The sequence below is a fragment of the Coregonus lavaretus genome (assembly GCF_964263955.1).
Source record: "Coregonus lavaretus genome assembly, chromosome: 14".
NCBI lineage: Eukaryota > Metazoa > Chordata > Actinopteri > Salmoniformes > Salmonidae > Coregonus > Coregonus lavaretus.
The window spans coordinates 13,578,507-13,595,048 of NC_140001.1; the positions used below are offsets into that span (position 1 = coordinate 13,578,507).

General features: G+C 43.6%; 1 protein-coding gene across 1 annotated transcript in view; it reads left to right on the forward strand.

Moving 5' to 3' along the window:
• The first annotated feature begins 1,761 nt into the window (after positions 1-1,761).
• Positions 1,762-16,542, forward strand: part of LOC311141946 (rap guanine nucleotide exchange factor 1-like) — a 46,464-nt gene continuing 31,683 nt past the window's right edge. Inside the window, exons 1-6 of the mRNA XM_084177464.1 lie at positions 1,762-1,938; positions 12,800-12,945; positions 13,184-13,362; positions 15,211-15,367; positions 15,741-15,829; positions 15,975-16,130. Of these exons, the coding sequence (XP_084033590.1) occupies positions 1,911-1,938; positions 12,800-12,945; positions 13,184-13,362; positions 15,211-15,367; positions 15,741-15,829; positions 15,975-16,130 (755 nt within the window). The 5' untranslated portion in view covers positions 1,762-1,910. The remainder of the gene's footprint in view (positions 1,939-12,799; positions 12,946-13,183; positions 13,363-15,210; positions 15,368-15,740; positions 15,830-15,974; positions 16,131-16,542) is intronic.

Sequence of the window (16,542 nt, forward strand, 5' to 3'; positions counted from 1 at the left end):
TGTAACAAAAGTAATAATAAATACACAATGAGTAACAATAACTTGGCTATATACACGGGGTACCAGTACCAAGTTGATGTGCAGGGGTACAAGGTAATTGAGCACACGGGAAACTGTTGAGCGTGAAAAACCCAGCAGTCTCAGTTGTCTCAAGGATTAAAACTCCTTATTTAACCTGTCTCCTCCACTTCATCTACACTGATTTAAGTGGATTTAACAAGTGATATCAATAAGGAATCATAGCTTTCACCAGGATTCACCTGGTCAGACTGTCATGGAAAGAGCAGGTGTTCATAATGTTTTCTACACTCAGTGTATAACTAGGAATAAAGTGACTAGGCAACAGGATAGATAATAAACAGTAGCGGCAGTGTATGTGATGATTTAAAAAAACACTTTGTGCAAAAAGAGATTTCATTTAAAAAATAATATGTATTATTTTTACTTTAGTAAAGATTTTCTTAACTCTTATTTTCTTAATTGTTGGTTAATGGCTTGTAAGTAAGCACTACCTGTTGTATTCAGCGCATGTGACAAATAAAATGTGATTTAATTTAATGGTATACCCATTGATTTTTATGAGGAATGAGGAATATTTTGCCTTTTCATAAACCAAAATCATTTCTAGACTTATCATTTACATTTACATTTTAGTCATTTAGCAGACGCTCCTATCCAGAGCCACTTACATACATTCTTTTTTTATTTTTTTATTTTTTTCATACTGGCCCCCCGTGGGAATCAAACCCACAACCCTGGCGTTGCAAACACCATGCTCTACCAACTGAGCTACATCCCTGAGCTACCAGCTCTACCAACTGAGCTACATCAGTCACCTCTTCTGGAGGACCTATAGGAATTGAATGATAAAGAAAAGGGCTACAATGGAATGGAGTTCCTTTTCTCATAGTTTCATCCTGCCAAGTAGCCACAGCAAAAATAGTAGCACAAATACAATACAATATGTTAAATGTCCCTGTGGCTTTCAGCTAACCCAAGAGGTCCTAACCTCTTGATGAGGTTGCTAGGTTTTCTACCAAGGTCGCTACTCTACCTGCTTCCTTCGGAGAGTGCGTTCCACACTCGAGACCCTCGCGCCCATACCTTTGGGACAGACTCTCGATGGCCTCACCAGGGTGCCATCCCACTTCTGACACCAATGTACAAGTTCAGGGATAGGTCCGGCCAGGAGTTTAAGGTCACTGCTGCTGTTAGCCCAACCGCTTAACATTTACAGGTCTGAACATCTGGACAAGGTCGCTAGCTGTACAAAGGTCACAACAATATAATCAATTGAAATTACTGTTGAATAGCAGGAAATAGCCCATATTTTGCCTTTACTGATAGGTCTTGTATCCTGAAATTAAAAAATGTTTTCTGATGGAAAATGTTGGGGATTAGTGGGGGGATCTGACAGTTTTTACTTTAAATACGAAATAACATGAGCTGCATACTCCACTAAATCCATAATAATATGTAATATTTCTATTTTCTCTCCTATTTCCTATACTAAAACATGCATCAACCCAATTGTATTATGATTAAAAACACAGTCAATAACGTCTCTCTCCCTCTCTCTCATGAATCTGACTGTTCTACTAAATCCATCACCGGAGGGCACACTTTTCGTCGCGTGCACTAACAGTTTTTCATTCCAGCCACAAGGGGGAGGTATTGATTATGATACCGAACCGAGTTGTTTGATGCTGGCTGCTAGTCTGCCCATCATCATCATTCTCTCATCGTCCGGGTCTGGCTGGCTGGGATAGCGGAATTGCTGGTTGTTGTATTTGCATCGGAACGGTCCGAGATCAATTGCTTTGGCTAAAGGATGTGGGATTAAAAGAGAATAAAAGGACAAAATACCTCCCTGGATTTCATTTGTTCGAAGATACCGTCTCTGCTTCGAAATGTCGGGGAAAATAGAGAGTAAACCAGGTAAGCTCGGCTAGACTGGACTACATAGCTAACGCCAGCGAGCTAGGGTTTCCACTAAATAATACAGCTACAAATTCAGATTCCACAGCCACAAAGTCAAAATTGGCCACAACAAAATTACATTTTGGTCTTAATTCAAGGTTAGGCATAAGGGTAGCAGTGTGGTTAAGGTTAGGGTTATTACGGTTAGGTTGAAAATCTGATTTTAAGAAGAGAAATTGTATAAATGGGCGGGGTTTAGCCATAATTATGACTTTTTGGCTATGTTAACTAGTGACAACCTCTAGCTACATGCTAGTCTGGGATTTGTCTGCCTGTCTTGTTCTAACTAGAAATACGGCCGCATCACCCACCAAACGTTCACCTTTTGTCGCAACGTTAGCTACTACCTAGTCAATATTGGCTTAACATTCAGTCAGTGTTTAACTACCTAACATTAGCCAGACAACGTTAGATTGCTAGCTAGCAAGCATTGGCTAGATTACCTAGCTACATGCTAGCCTGGCTATCTAACGTTGTTGAAATGAAAAAACACAACTTTCGTATTTTGTTCCAATGTTGCAATATATATATATATATATATATATATATATATATATATATATATATATATATATATATATATATATTCGCATTTAATTAGTTATCTAGCTACCTACTAGCTAGCTTTTTTTTTATTCTGAAAAGAGCTGGTGGCGAATTTATAGAATGTCTAGCGAACTAGCTAGCTAAGATAGCTAGCTATCGAGCTAAGTAATGTTAGCTATAGTACAGTCCGCTGGAGACCGAATAGAATATTGTTTTGACAGTATTGACAGTAAAGTTAGCTAGCTACTTCGGGCAGGTTAACAAGGTAGCTAGCTAATTATATCTACCTCATAATCTAGTGTGCTAGTCACTGTTACTTTTAAAATACACAAACAGTGACAGTAGCCGTCATTCAGTCTAGGCTACCTGATACATAGGGTCTGGCTAGCAATGTAGTAGAGTTTTCTCCATCCCTATGATAAACAGCCAATAGCTGTCATGGTTGGTTATTACCAAGTACTTTGTCTCATTCACAGTGTGTGAGTCTTGCCCTTCTCATGGGTTCTGAGAACTAGTGTGAGTCATAGTTCACTGAAAACCTCCCTACACCCTCTTTGGCTGAAGAGAGTCACTTCAACCTACTTCAGTCAAGTGTCCCCATTTGTTGCCAATATGTATGTGTTCTTTAGTGAGTTGACACTAGAGCTAGTTGAGACTGCTAAGGACCAGAGTCTAGTCAACCCATCTTTTTTGCCACCTTCAAATGAGTTGGGTGTGTTTATGAGAAACTGTGTTACTCATACCTGCCTTGCGATTCAGGAATGATCAGATTAAAGTTTATAATGTTTCAGAGAGAATTCTTCAGGCCTATTGATTTTGCTCTCTGTTGGGTTGTTGCGGGTTTAGAAATGAAAATCTCAAAACATCTGGAATTCTAAATGGCAGGGCCAGCACTAATCTCAGGAGGTGTTGTCCACTACTGGTTCATGGTGAACTAGAAGTGGTAGGATCAGGATGTCATTGTGGAGTGTGTGCTGTTGTTCTGATCTGTGGTAGCTGGTTGGTGTTGGTTGAATGACTGTGGACTCATTGGATCTGTAATTACAGTGGTGTTCAAATGAGGCCATTGGCAACACATTCCTTTTAGATTGATACAAAATTAGTGTTGGCTATCAAGGAGTGCATATTAAGAGCTTCCCAGTAGTGGTTGTCAGAGGTAGGCCTACTGGCTGCCATACAGAGTAGATCCTGACCCTCTGGGCTCGAACCAGGGACCTTCTGCACATCAACACTATGCACTCACAAAGCAGCGTTACCTATCACTCCAAAAAAGCCTTGGCCCTTGCGGCACAAGGGAAACAACTAGCTTACTTCAAGTCTCAGGGGGAGTTTCATCACTTGCACAAGGGAAGCTACTAGCATACCGCCCAACTAGCTAGCGATTCCAAATGGGCTAGGCTACACAGATGGGGGGAATTAGATTTGCTGTACTGTTTTATTTTAAATGATGTCATTTTTATGTTTTGCAGGCTAAATGTTACCAGAGCCGGCAGATCAGTTTGGAACAGTCTGAGGCCCTATTGTATATGTGTTTTCTCTTGTAGCAATGATGCTTGATACTAGTCGTAGGCTTATTTCAGGCAGACACATCCTCCCACGGAGAGAAAACTATAGAGGCTATGTCTTTGTTGTGGCAGATTTTTTTACAATTTACCTTCATCTTCAGTATCCCTCCCACTAGTTCTCTGCAGTTCCTCTTGGTCAAGGGCCGTATCCACAAAGTGTCTCAGAGTAGGATTGCTGATCTAGGACCTGTCCATACACTTATATTAATTATGAACTAAAGGCCAGATCAGACCGCCTACTCTGAGACGCTTTGTGGATATGGGTCCTGATAACCTCTGATGCATCATTATGCGTGACCTATATTTGTGGTTGTTTTGGGCTGAGACCTACTAACACAGTGAGAACACTGACTCAGTCATGCTAGACAGCAAATCTGACCTGCTTGCTTACAGCTGCGCTAGGGTCGGACAGCATTCCTGTGTATATTAAGACACCACGGAACCGGCGGAAGATATGGCTCGGAAAACATACCTCAATCCAGGGATGAGAAATGTGTTGTACTCCGAATTGTCCCATTATCCCAACTGTCACACTGAGAAGATTGAACGACTGCTATGTTTTCCTGATAACTGTCCTTTTCGTCCTCATGCTAGGTAGCAGAAGCCACAGCAGCCATTTTGGAATGGCAGTGTCAGCCAATCAGCTCCTTTGTTGTTCAACGCGACGTGCCATTCGATAATGGCTGCTGTTGCTACTGCAAGCAATTAAAAATAAAATAAAAATGCTTTATTGTCACATACACCACCAGATAGGTGCAGTGAAATGTGTTGTTTTACAGGGTCAGCCATAGTAGTACGGCACCCCTGGAGTAAATAAGGGTTAAGTGTCTTGCTCAATGGCACTTCAACTTCCCCTTGTTGGCTCGGGTATTCGAACCAGCGATATTTTGGTTACTTGCCCAATACTCTAACCGCTGGCCCTACATCATGTCCTCCTCTCCCTCCCAGAACGGTCTAGATGTAGGGTCTAGCATGATGATGAATGCTAGAATAGCAGTTGTTAAAAACTAGCAGTCGTTCAATCTTCTTGGTGTAGGAAACGGAGGGCAGAGTATGCCGCCATCCACATCAACGGGGCTGTAGTGGAGCGGGTCGAGAGCGTCAAGTCTAAGGAATTAACATTGTCCACACACAGGAGGCTGAAAAGATTTGTCATGGGCCCTCAGATCCTCAAAACATTGACTGGCTGCATCACCGCTTGGTATGGCAACTGCATGGCATCTGACAGAGGCACTACAAAGGGAAGTGCGTGTGGCCCAGTACATCACTGGGGCCGAGCTCCCTGCCACCTAAGACCTCTATAATAGGCGGTGTCAGAGGAAGGCCCTAAAAATGGTTAAAGACTGCTAAATAGTTAACCAAATAGCTACCCAGACTATCGTCTATTTACACTAACTCTTTTGACTCATCACATACGCTGCTGCTACTGCTTATTATCTATCCTGTTGCCTAGTCACTTCACCCCTACCCATATGTACATATTTACGTCATTTACCTCGTACCCCCGCACATCTACTCGGTACTGGTACCTTGTGTATAAAGCCAAGTTATCGTTACTCATTGGGTATTTATTCCTTGTGTTCTTATCTTTCTATTATTTCTCTATTTTTCTCTCTGCATTGTTGGGATGGCCCCGTAAGTAAGCATTCCACTGTTAGTCTACACCTGTTGTTTATGAAGCATGTGACAAATCAAATTTGATTTGATTGATTGATTTGTGTAGCAGTTGGGATAATGGGACAATTCGGAGTACAACGCATTTCTCATATGTTTTTTTCCGAGCAATATCTGGCGCCGCCTCCACGGTGTCTTAATATACACAGGAATGCTGTCCGACCCTAGTGCAGCTGTAAGCAAGCGGGTCGGATTTGTTGGCTACCACCATGCCTGTTCTGGCCTTGCCTTTCTTTACAACCATGGTGGAGAACCACCCTTACACAGAGACCGAGCAAACAGGGGAGTGGTTACTGTACCCTCTTGCTCATGTAAATGTTATTCTCAAGCTAGCTGGACTGGCTGTTGCAGATGGATGCATAGCAGTCATACCATGTTGTTAAAAGTAGTTAGGAACAGTAATTCTCTATACTCAAATTAGTAATTGAAGAACTAACCCAAGTTCCAGTAGCATTGTGTTTTAGTTAAATTAGTTTTGAAATAGAAGAGGAAGTAATGAGTAGGAGGGGTACGTTCTAAAACAGGCTAAGTAGGCTAATGTCTAAATGTATCTGTTACAGGAAGGGAAATGGTTCAGCCCTAACAATGTTGAGGACTGATGCCTTGGCCATATATGCTAGGTTATCTTTTGGTTTAATAGTCAGGGTGCTTGATGACCTGAGAGCAAAGTGACCCTTTATAGCTTGTGGAGCAGTGGGACATGTCAAGGAAGTGGGTTTTATTGAGTGTTGCTGAGAGGAATAGCCTGTCATCCACAGTAGCCAGCTGTTAACACCACATTCAACAACACCAGACAGCTTCGGGCAAGGAGAGCAGTCAGAACACACACATATACACACAGGCTCCTTTTGGCATTTCAATGTCATGGTGTTTGTGTAAAGTAGGAGCAAAATGTTGTGTTATACAGAGGAGACCAAAACATTGGTCCTGAATTTGGCCATCTGCCTGTTCTGTTTAAGTTAACGCTGACATGAAGGCACCATTTTCTACTTCCTCTTTATTGTTCCCTAGTTGTTTTTCTATTTTATCTTGACCTCATTTGTTGTTGAATGTCCATAGATGGATCAATTCTGTCGCTCACGATCAATGTATACATTTTCTTAGTAACTCAAGCACTGCTCAATTGTTTTTGTTTCTTACAACTCTGTGTATTAGCCTACTTGATGACAGGGTGTGCCGTAGATGTTGCTGGCAGTAGATGTGAGTAGCAAACATAGACCTTTTTGTATTGCTTCAATCCGTCTACACCGCTTAAATCAATGAGCAACTCAATGTTTAGGCTAGGTAAAATAGGGGGTGCTTATATTTGACCTGTTTCACACATGTGTAACCTGTACAAGTGTGTGGTGTGAAATGGAAATGTGTTTTTTGCATATCCCCCTCCCCCTGAGACACCCTCAGAGAGTGGGGTCACGGCATGGGATCAGCCATTATTGACGGCTACCCTGGAGCAATTAGAGTTAAGTGCTCAAGGGCGGCTGGCCAGATAGTTAGGTCCGGCCAGCCAGATAGGTAGATCAGCCATTACTGACCGCGACCCTAGAGCAATTAGGGTTAAATAGGGTTAAGTGCTCAAGGGCTGATCGATAGACTTTTCATCTAGTCGGCTCAGGGATTCGAACTACCAACCTTTTGTTTACTGGCCCAACGTGCTAACCGCTAGGCTACCTGCCAGTGTATAAGCTGTTTATAAGTCTTGACTGAAATAATAGTGTACAGTTATTGCAGTGGGACTGGGAGTACAGTCTTTATTCACACCCACATTTGTGTCCCCCTGTCCTGATGATCACTCTTATTGCTGAATGGAGAAATGATATGACAGCAATAGATTTGATTGATTTCTTCTGGAGGCCTAGTGTGCATTAGCAAGGTTCACTGCGTTGTCCTCCTTTCCGCATGATGCCTGTCTACCATTGGACACGTGTGTCCGAACTCCGGTGAATGTAAGGCCGCTGCTGCTCAGGCAAGACTTGAGTTGAGCAGACAAGCTGTTGCCACGGGCGTCTCCAAGGGCAGACTGTTGCGGTGTGTGGTGTGCAGCACTCCACACCGTCTGTCCTCAGGTCTGCAACCTAGTTAGTCAGACAATGACTGGTTGTGACTCTATTCTGGAAACTCATTCATTTTGTTCACTGCTGGCAGCAGGCAGTCACAATCACAACAACCTGCCTGTTTTAGCGGAAGGGTGGCACATCCCCAGAGACTGATGGGCACAGCCAGGAATTCACAGCAAACAGTGGATGAGATGAGCAGTGAATGGACATCCAGACAGCATTCCTCCTCATTGACTCTATTGGCAGTGTTTCACCCCCAGTTGTGAAGCCTGCTGATCCTCTCTCTAAAGCCATTGACAGCTCCTATCCCTGGCAAGAGTCCCATGCTTCTGTACACAACGGAAGAGCAATAATTGGTGTTTGTTTATGTACTCAATATCCAGTTTCAACCCCCCTCTTTCAACCATTTTAAATGGGTATGCCAGCAGCATCAAGCTTTTGTTTTCAGTTTCTCTGCAAATCTTCACTACCTTGCAGAGAAGGGGAAATGGGCTGTATCCTGTATAGGCTACCTGAGGTGTTTTGAATGCTGTGCTGTGTACAACTAGTGCCTTCCGAATTAGCTTCACTAATGCATAATGTGGCTTAGCGCATTAAGCCCCTCTGTTCACTTTAGTTTTTAGTCAAATCATATTTCAGTTCTGTTTAATAGGCTGGTTTTATAGGGAAAGCTCACTTAAATTACAAACTTAGGCAACATACACTGAACAAAAATACAGTATAAATGCAACATGCAACAATTTAAAAGATTTTACTGAAAATCAGTCAATCTAAATAAATGTATTAGGCCCTAATCTACACATTTCCCATGACTGGGAATACAGATATGCATCTGTTGGTCACAGATACCTTTTTTAAAAGGTAGGGGCATGGATAAGAAAACCAGTCAGTATCTGGTGTGACCACCATTTGCCTCATGCAGCGTGACACATCTCCTTCGCATAGAGTTGATCAGGCTGTTGATTGTGGCCTGTGGAATGTCCCACTCCTCTTCAATGGCTGTGTGAAGTTGCTGGATATTGGCATCCCAAACATGCTCAATGGGTGACGTCTGGTGAGTATGCAGGCCATAGAAGAACGGTGACATTTTCAGCTTCCAGGAAATGTGTACAGAGCCTTGCGATATGGGGCTGTGCATTATCATGCTGAAACATGAGGTGATGGCGGCGGATGAATGGCACGACAATGGGCCTCAGGATCTCGTCACGGTATCTCTGTGCATTGAATAGCCATCGATAAAATGCAATTGTGTTTGTTGTCCGTTGCTTATGCCTGCCTGCCCATACCATAACCCCACCGCCACCATGGGGCAGTCTGTTCACCATGTTGACATCAGCAAACCGCTCGCCCACACGACGCCATACACTTGGTCTGCCATCTGTCCGGTACAGTTGAAACCGAGATTCATCTGTGAAGAGCACACTTCTCCAGCATGCCAGTGGCCATCGAAGGTGAGCATTTGCCCACTGAAGTCAGTTACGACGCCAAATTACAGTCAGGTGAGGATGACGAGCACGCAGGTGAGCTTCCCTGAGACGGTTTCTGACAGTTTGTGCAGAAATTCTTCGGTTGTGCAAACCCACAGTTTCATTAGCTGGTGGCTGGTCTCAGCGATCCCGCAGGTGAAGAAGCCGGATGTGGAGGTCCTGGGCTGGCACGGTTACACGTGGTCTGCGGTTGTGAGGCCGGTTGGACGCACTGCCAAATTCTCTAAAATGATGTTGGAGGCGGCTTATGGTAGAAAAATGAACATTAAATTCTCTGGCAACAGTTCTGGTTGACATTCCTGCAGTCAGCATGCCAATTGCACGATCCCTCAACTTGATACATCTGTGGCATTGTGTTGTGTGACAAAACTGCACATTTTTGAGTGTCCTTTTATTGTCCCCAGCACAAGGTGCACCTGTGTAATGATCATGCTGTTTAATCAACTTCTTGATATGCTACACCTGTCAGGTGGATGGATTATCTTGGTAAAGGAGAAATGCTCACTAACAGGGATGTAAAGAGATTTGTGGACCAAATCTGAGAGAAATACGTTTTTTTGTGTGTATGGACATTTTCGGGGATATTTTATTTCAGCTCATGAAATATGGGACCAACACTTTACATGTTACGTTTATATTTGGTCAGTGTATTTATTTCCTTACCTTGTTAGCAGTCTATGGAAAAGGAGAGACTATAATCCACATTTTTGGGTTTGTTTACGTAGCCACTGCCACAATCCACTAACTGTAGTTAGCAACTTCCTTCAAACTGCACGCAGAGACATAAAAATGGTATCCACGAGTTCATCGGACTCTGGGGAAGTAGATAAATGGCTTCATTGCCATAACCCTGAAGTATCCCTTTAAGGTCAGCGGGCTAACAGTCTTGTGGCACACAGAAGTCCGGGTTGGCGGGTTTTGAACACAATCGGTCACACAGGCATGCACAGTGCAGCACCGCCTGCAGTCAACCCTTAGAGGGCCGTGATGGGAGCCAGATTGTTTGGAGATCATGAGAAAACATGTGGTACAGTAAATAAACTGCTAGTTGCCATAGCAGTGGTCTATCCAGCTTCTGGGGTGTTGGGGGTGTGGGGAATCGCTGCTCTCATAACAGTGAGCAAGACTGAGGGTACGCCTTTTGTCATGTAGTGTGTTAAGTCACCACTTAAACACTCGCTAATAAAGAGTCCCATGTGCAACACATCATTCCGCAGAAGGTTCTCTCATAAAGCTGATGTGTCCCAGCGCCTTTGTCTGTACAGGTTGCTAAATGATTCATTTGGGCCATGGCCTTGATGCAGTTGCCAATGAAAAACGGGCAGATTTATTTAATGTACTCTATTTTAGGTTTTATGGGTAACCATTATTTATCTACAGTTGAAGTACAGTACATGTTTTTTTTGTTTTTTATGAGGACAGATTACAATGCTCTCACTCATTATGCAGTTAAGGCTAATACAGTGGGGAGAACAAGTATTTGATACACTGCCGATTTTTCAGGTTTTCCTACCTACAAAGCATGTAGAGGTCTGTAATTTTTATCATAGGTACACTTCAACTGCGAGAGACAAAATCCAGAAAATCACATTGTATGATTTTTAAGTAATTAATTTGCATTTTATTGCATGACATAAGGATTTGATACATCAGAAAAGCATCCAGAAAATCACATTGTATGATTTTTAAGTAATTAATTTGCATTTTATTGCATGACATAAGGATTTGATACATCAGAAAAGCAGAACTTAATATTTGGTACAGAAACCTTTGTTTGCAATTACAGAGATCATACGTTTCCTGTAGGTCTTGACCAGGTTTGCACACACTGCAGCAGGGATTTTGGCCCACTCCTCCATACAGACCTTCTCCAGATCCTTCAGGTTTCGGGGCTGTCGCTGGGCAATACGGACTTTCAGCTCCCTCCAAAGATTTTCTATTGGGTTCAGGTCTGGAGACTGGCTAGGCCACTCCAGGACCATGAGATGCTTCTTAAGGAGCCACTCCTTAGTTGCCCTGGCTGTGTGTTTCGGGTCGTTGTCATGCTGGAAGACCCAGCCACGACCCATCTTCAATGCTCTTACTGAGGGAAGGAGGTTGTTGGCCAAGATATCGCGATACATGGCCCCATCCATCCTCCCCTCAATACGGTGCAGTCGTCCTGTCCCCTTTGCAGAAAAGCATCCCCAAAGAATGATGTTTCCACCTCCATGCTTCACGGTTGGGATGGTGTTCTTGGGGTTGTACTCATCCTTCTTCTTCCTCCAAACATGGCGAGTGGAGTTTAGACCAAAAAGCTATATTTTTGTCTCATCAGACCACATGACCTTCTCCCATTCCTCCTCTGGATCATCCAGATGGTCATTGGCAAACTTCAGACGGGCCTAGACATGCGCTGGCTTGAGCAGGGGGACCTTGCGTGCGCTGCAGGATTTTAATCCATGACGGCGTAGTGTGTTACTAATGGTTTTCTTTGAGACTGTGGTCCCAGCTCTCTTCAGGTCATTGACCAGGTCCTGCCGTGTAGTTCTGGGCTGATCCCTCACCTTCCTCATGATCATTGATGCCCCACGAGGTGAGATCTTGCATGGAGCCCCAGACCGAGGGTGATTGACCGTCATCTTGAACTTCTTCCATTTTCTAATAATTGCGCCAACAGTTGTTGCCTTCTCACCAAGCTGCTTGCCTATTGTCCTGTAGCCCATCCCAGCCTTGTGCAGGTCTACAATTTTATCCCTGATGTCCTTACTCAGTCTTGGCCATTGTGGAGAGGTTGGAGTCTGTTTGATTGAGTGTGTGGACAGGTGTCTTTTATACAGGTAACGAGTTCAAACAGGTGCAGTTAATACAGGTAATGAGTGGAGAACAGGAGGGCTTCTTAAAAACTAACAGGTCTGTGAGAGCCGGAATTCTTACTGGTTGGTAGGTGATCAAATACTTATGTCATGCAATAAAATGCAAATGAATGACTTAAAAATCATACAATGTGATTTTCTGGATTTTTGTTTTAGATTCCGTCTCTCACAGTTGAAGTGTACCTATGAAAAAAATTACAGACCTCTACATGCTTTGTAAGTAGGAAAACCTGCAAAATCGGCAGTGTATCAAATACTTGTTCTCCCCACTGTATGTGTAGTTTGTTGGTGAGGTAGGGCTATCTATCTCACTCTGACAAAAATGCACTTTTTAGGAACACTAATGCCCACATTATTTTTTACTAATTCAGAGGATCTCTTATATTGATTGTTCTTCAGAATTTACATGCTTATTATTTCTTATAGGCCTAAGTTCTGAACAAATGCAGTTGTGAGAGGTTGTGTTTAAGTATCAGCTATCATGTAACATTAAATGAAACTTCCATAGTTTGACGTGTGGTGTCTCCAAAAGTGACTTTCTATCTAGGGTTCTCTCAATTCACGCTCTCTGTAGATTATGAAGATTAGAGGTTCTTCTCTTAACTCTGCCTCTTTCTCTTTCCCATTCTCATCCGCAGACTCCCAACGCTCCCATTTGTCTTCCTTCACCATGAAGCTTATGGACAAGTTCCTCTCTCCCAAAATCAAAAGGACACCCTCAAAGAAAGTCAGTAAGCCGCCTTTAGAACATGGCGTCAAGACTGCGGAGAAATCTGCTAACAAGGTGTGTTTAATGTCTGTATTTCTCCCTCTACATAGGCCTCAAGCTTTTGCTGTGCCCATCTCATAAATTGCAATTAGTTGTTGATTTATATCCTACAAGAAACAGAGTGAGACTGTGAAGGCAGAGTGACAAACAAAGCCTCATATTATGCAATAATCACACGACCAAGATGCCATTAATGAAAGTAATGCCATGCCACCAAGTTCACGATTGCTCTCACGTTGGCTTACTTTTGCAGAGTCTGAGTCGGTTAGAGGAGCACGAGAAAGATGTGGTCAGTGCCTTGCGTTACTTCAAGACCATCATTGACAAGATGGCGGTGGACAAGAAGGTGCTGGAGATGTTACCAGGCTCTGCCAGTAAGGTCCTGGAGGCCGTCCTGCCTTTAGTCCAAGTGGACCCAAGGATCCAGCACAGGTGAGTCTGGCCCAGGAGATATACAGTGCATTCTGAAAGTATTCAGACCCCTTGACTTTTTCCACGTTTTGTTACGTTACAGCCTTATTCTAAAATTGATTAAATTGTTTTTTCCCCATCATCAATCTACACACAATACCACATAATGACAATGCAAAATCAAGTTTTTAGAAATTTTAGCAAATGTATTAAAAATTAAAAACGGAAATATCACATTTACATAAGTATTCAGACCCTTTACTCAGTACTTTGTTGAAGCACCTTTGGCAGCGATTACAGCCTTGAGTCTTTTTTGGTATGACACTACAAGCTTAGCACACCTGTATTTGGGAAGTTTCTCCCATTCTTCTCTGCAGATCCTCTCAAGCTCTGTCAGGTTGGATGGGGAGCGTCGCTGCACAGCTATTTTCAGGTCTCTCCAGAGATGTTAGATCGGGTTCAAGTCCGGGCTCTGGCTGGGCCACTCAAGGAAATTCAGAGACTTGTCCTGAAGCCACTCCTGCATTGTCTTGGCTGTGTGCTTAGGGTCGTTGTCTTGTTGGTAGGTGAACCTTCGCCCCAGTGTGAGTTCCTGAGCACTCTGGAGCAGGTTTTCATCAAGGGATCTCTCTGTACTTTGCTCCGTTCATCTTTCCCTCGATCCTGACTAGTCTCCCAGTCCCTGCCACTGAAAAACATCCCCACAGTATGATGCTGCCACCACCATTCTTCACCGTAGGGATGGTGCCAGGTTTCCTCCAGACGTGACGCTTGGCGTTTAGGCCAAAGAGTTAAATCTTGGTTTCATCAGACAAGAGAATCTTGTTTCTCATGGTCTGAGAGTCCTTTAGGTGCCTTTTGGCAAACTCCAAGCGGGCTGTCATGCCTTTTACTGAGGAGTGACTTCCGTCTGACCACTACCATAAAGGCCTGATTGATGGTGCTGCAGAGATGGTTGGCCTTCTGGAAGGTTCTTCCATCTCCACAGAGGAACTCTGGAGCTCTGTCAGAGTGACCATCGGGTTCTTGGTCACCTCCCTGACCAAGGCCCTTCTCCCCGATTGCTCAGTTTGGCCGGGCGGCCAGCTCTAGGAAGAGTCTTGGTGGATCCAAACTTCTTCCATTTAAGAATGATGGAGGCCACTGTGTTCTTGGGGACCTTCAATCCTGCAGACATTTTTTGGTACCCTTCCCCAGATCTGTGCCTCGATGCAATCCTGTCTCAGAGCTCTAGAGACAATTCCTTTGACCTCATGGCTTGGTTTTTGCTCTAACATGCACTGTCAATTGTGGGACCTTATATAGACAGGTGTGTGCCTTTCCAAATCATGTCCAATCAATTGAATTTACCACAGGTGGACTCCAATCAAGTTGTAGAAACATCTCAAGGATGATCAATGGAAACAGGATGCACCTGAGCTCAATTTCGAGTCTCATAGCAAAGGGTCTGAATACTTATGTAAACAGGGTATTTCTGTTTTTATTTTTAATACATTTGCAAAAATGTCTAAAAACAAATGTTTTTGCTTTGTCATTATAGGGTATTGTGTGTAGATTGATGGGATTTTTCTTTTTTTAATCCATTTTAGAAGAAGGCTGTAACGTAACAAAATGTGGAAAAAGGGAAGGGGTCTGAATACTCTCCGAATGCACTGTATCTGGAGCTTGCTGGCCCATTGAGGGTTTTTAGACAACGCTTCAACTGTCACGAGATGAGGTCCAGCCAAATGTAATTTAAGGTTGCTGATTATATTAGTTTTAAGGTTGAAATGATAAAGGAACCTTCAAAGACTGATACAGAATCGCCAACCAACCATGGAGTGTTTTTGTCAGTCTGTTAGCCTCATCTTTCCTCTTGGGTGTTCACAGCTCAGCGGTGTCCTCCTGTCTGAACCGTGTGTACCAGAGTCTGGGCAATCTCATCCGTTGGTCTGACCAAGTCATGCTGGAGGGGGTCAACCTGGAAGATAAAGAAACCATCGTTACCGTCACCACTGTGATCAAGGCAGTGCTTGACGGTGTTAAGGTAACGTTAGCATACCAGACCGTCACCACTGTGATCAAGGCAGTGCTTGACGGTGTTAAGGTAACGTTAGCTTACCAGACCGTCACCACTGTGATCAAGGCAGTGCTTGACGGTGTTAAGGTAATGTTAGCATACCAGACCGTCACCACTGTGATCAAGGCAGTGCTCGGCGGTGTTAAGGTAACGTTAGCATACCAGAAAACAAGTAAACATGAAATGTGAGACGTCACAAAGGATGTGTACCATTTAATGCACCTTATGTTTTTTGGGGAAACAGTAGCTAGCCGAGTACTTAGTACTCTGGGTAAGAGATGGTGAAAATGGCTGTGAAGTTGGCTAGCATTTATTAACTGCACACGGTGATTGTCCACAGGAGCTGGTGAAACTGACCATAGAGAAACAGGAGCATCCTTCCCCCACGTCTCCTGTCAAACCAGTGCCACCGGCCACCCCACCCGAGAGGTGAGTGAGCCACGGAGGACATCAATACACTCCTCCACTAACCTCATTCTCTCATATATATGTACTGAACATATCAGATACTTGTGATTTGATGGTAATTGTACAAGATGTAAACAACATCAGTAAACAACTTCCATACCCACAGTGCTGCCGACCCGCCTGCCAATGAGAAAGAGAGTCTGGACAAGAGCTCAGCCACGGCCCAATCTACGGAAGTCCTGACTGAACCCACTGGAGAGGAGGAAGAGGTGGTTGCCCCGCCAAAACCCCCTCTCCCTGGTCTCAAGATGGCTGAACACAAGTAAGAGCTCATTTCATGGAGATAGTGTCAGTTTCATAGCTTCAATACAATACAGTAGTTCATCAATGGAGCCCCCCTCTATCACTGGCCCAGACATGTCAATAAGTCGCTTCAGGCAAGTCCAAGTCAAGTCTCAAGTATCTCTCCTCTCTTTCTTCAGATGGCACAATGTTAAATGGCACAGAGTCAGAGCTGCATATCAATATCATGATCCACACAGGACACCATTGCATTCAGACTTAATAAACTGCTTCGGAATGGGAAAAGTTAACCCTTCATAAGATCATATTTTCATTGACTGCTCTCAGTCACAGCACAAGTCAGGGTCAAGTCTGAACTGAAGTAAATGCAGTAGCCAAGTCGCAAATCACTGTTTAGCCACTGACTCAAGTCCCCAACTCTGTATACATTT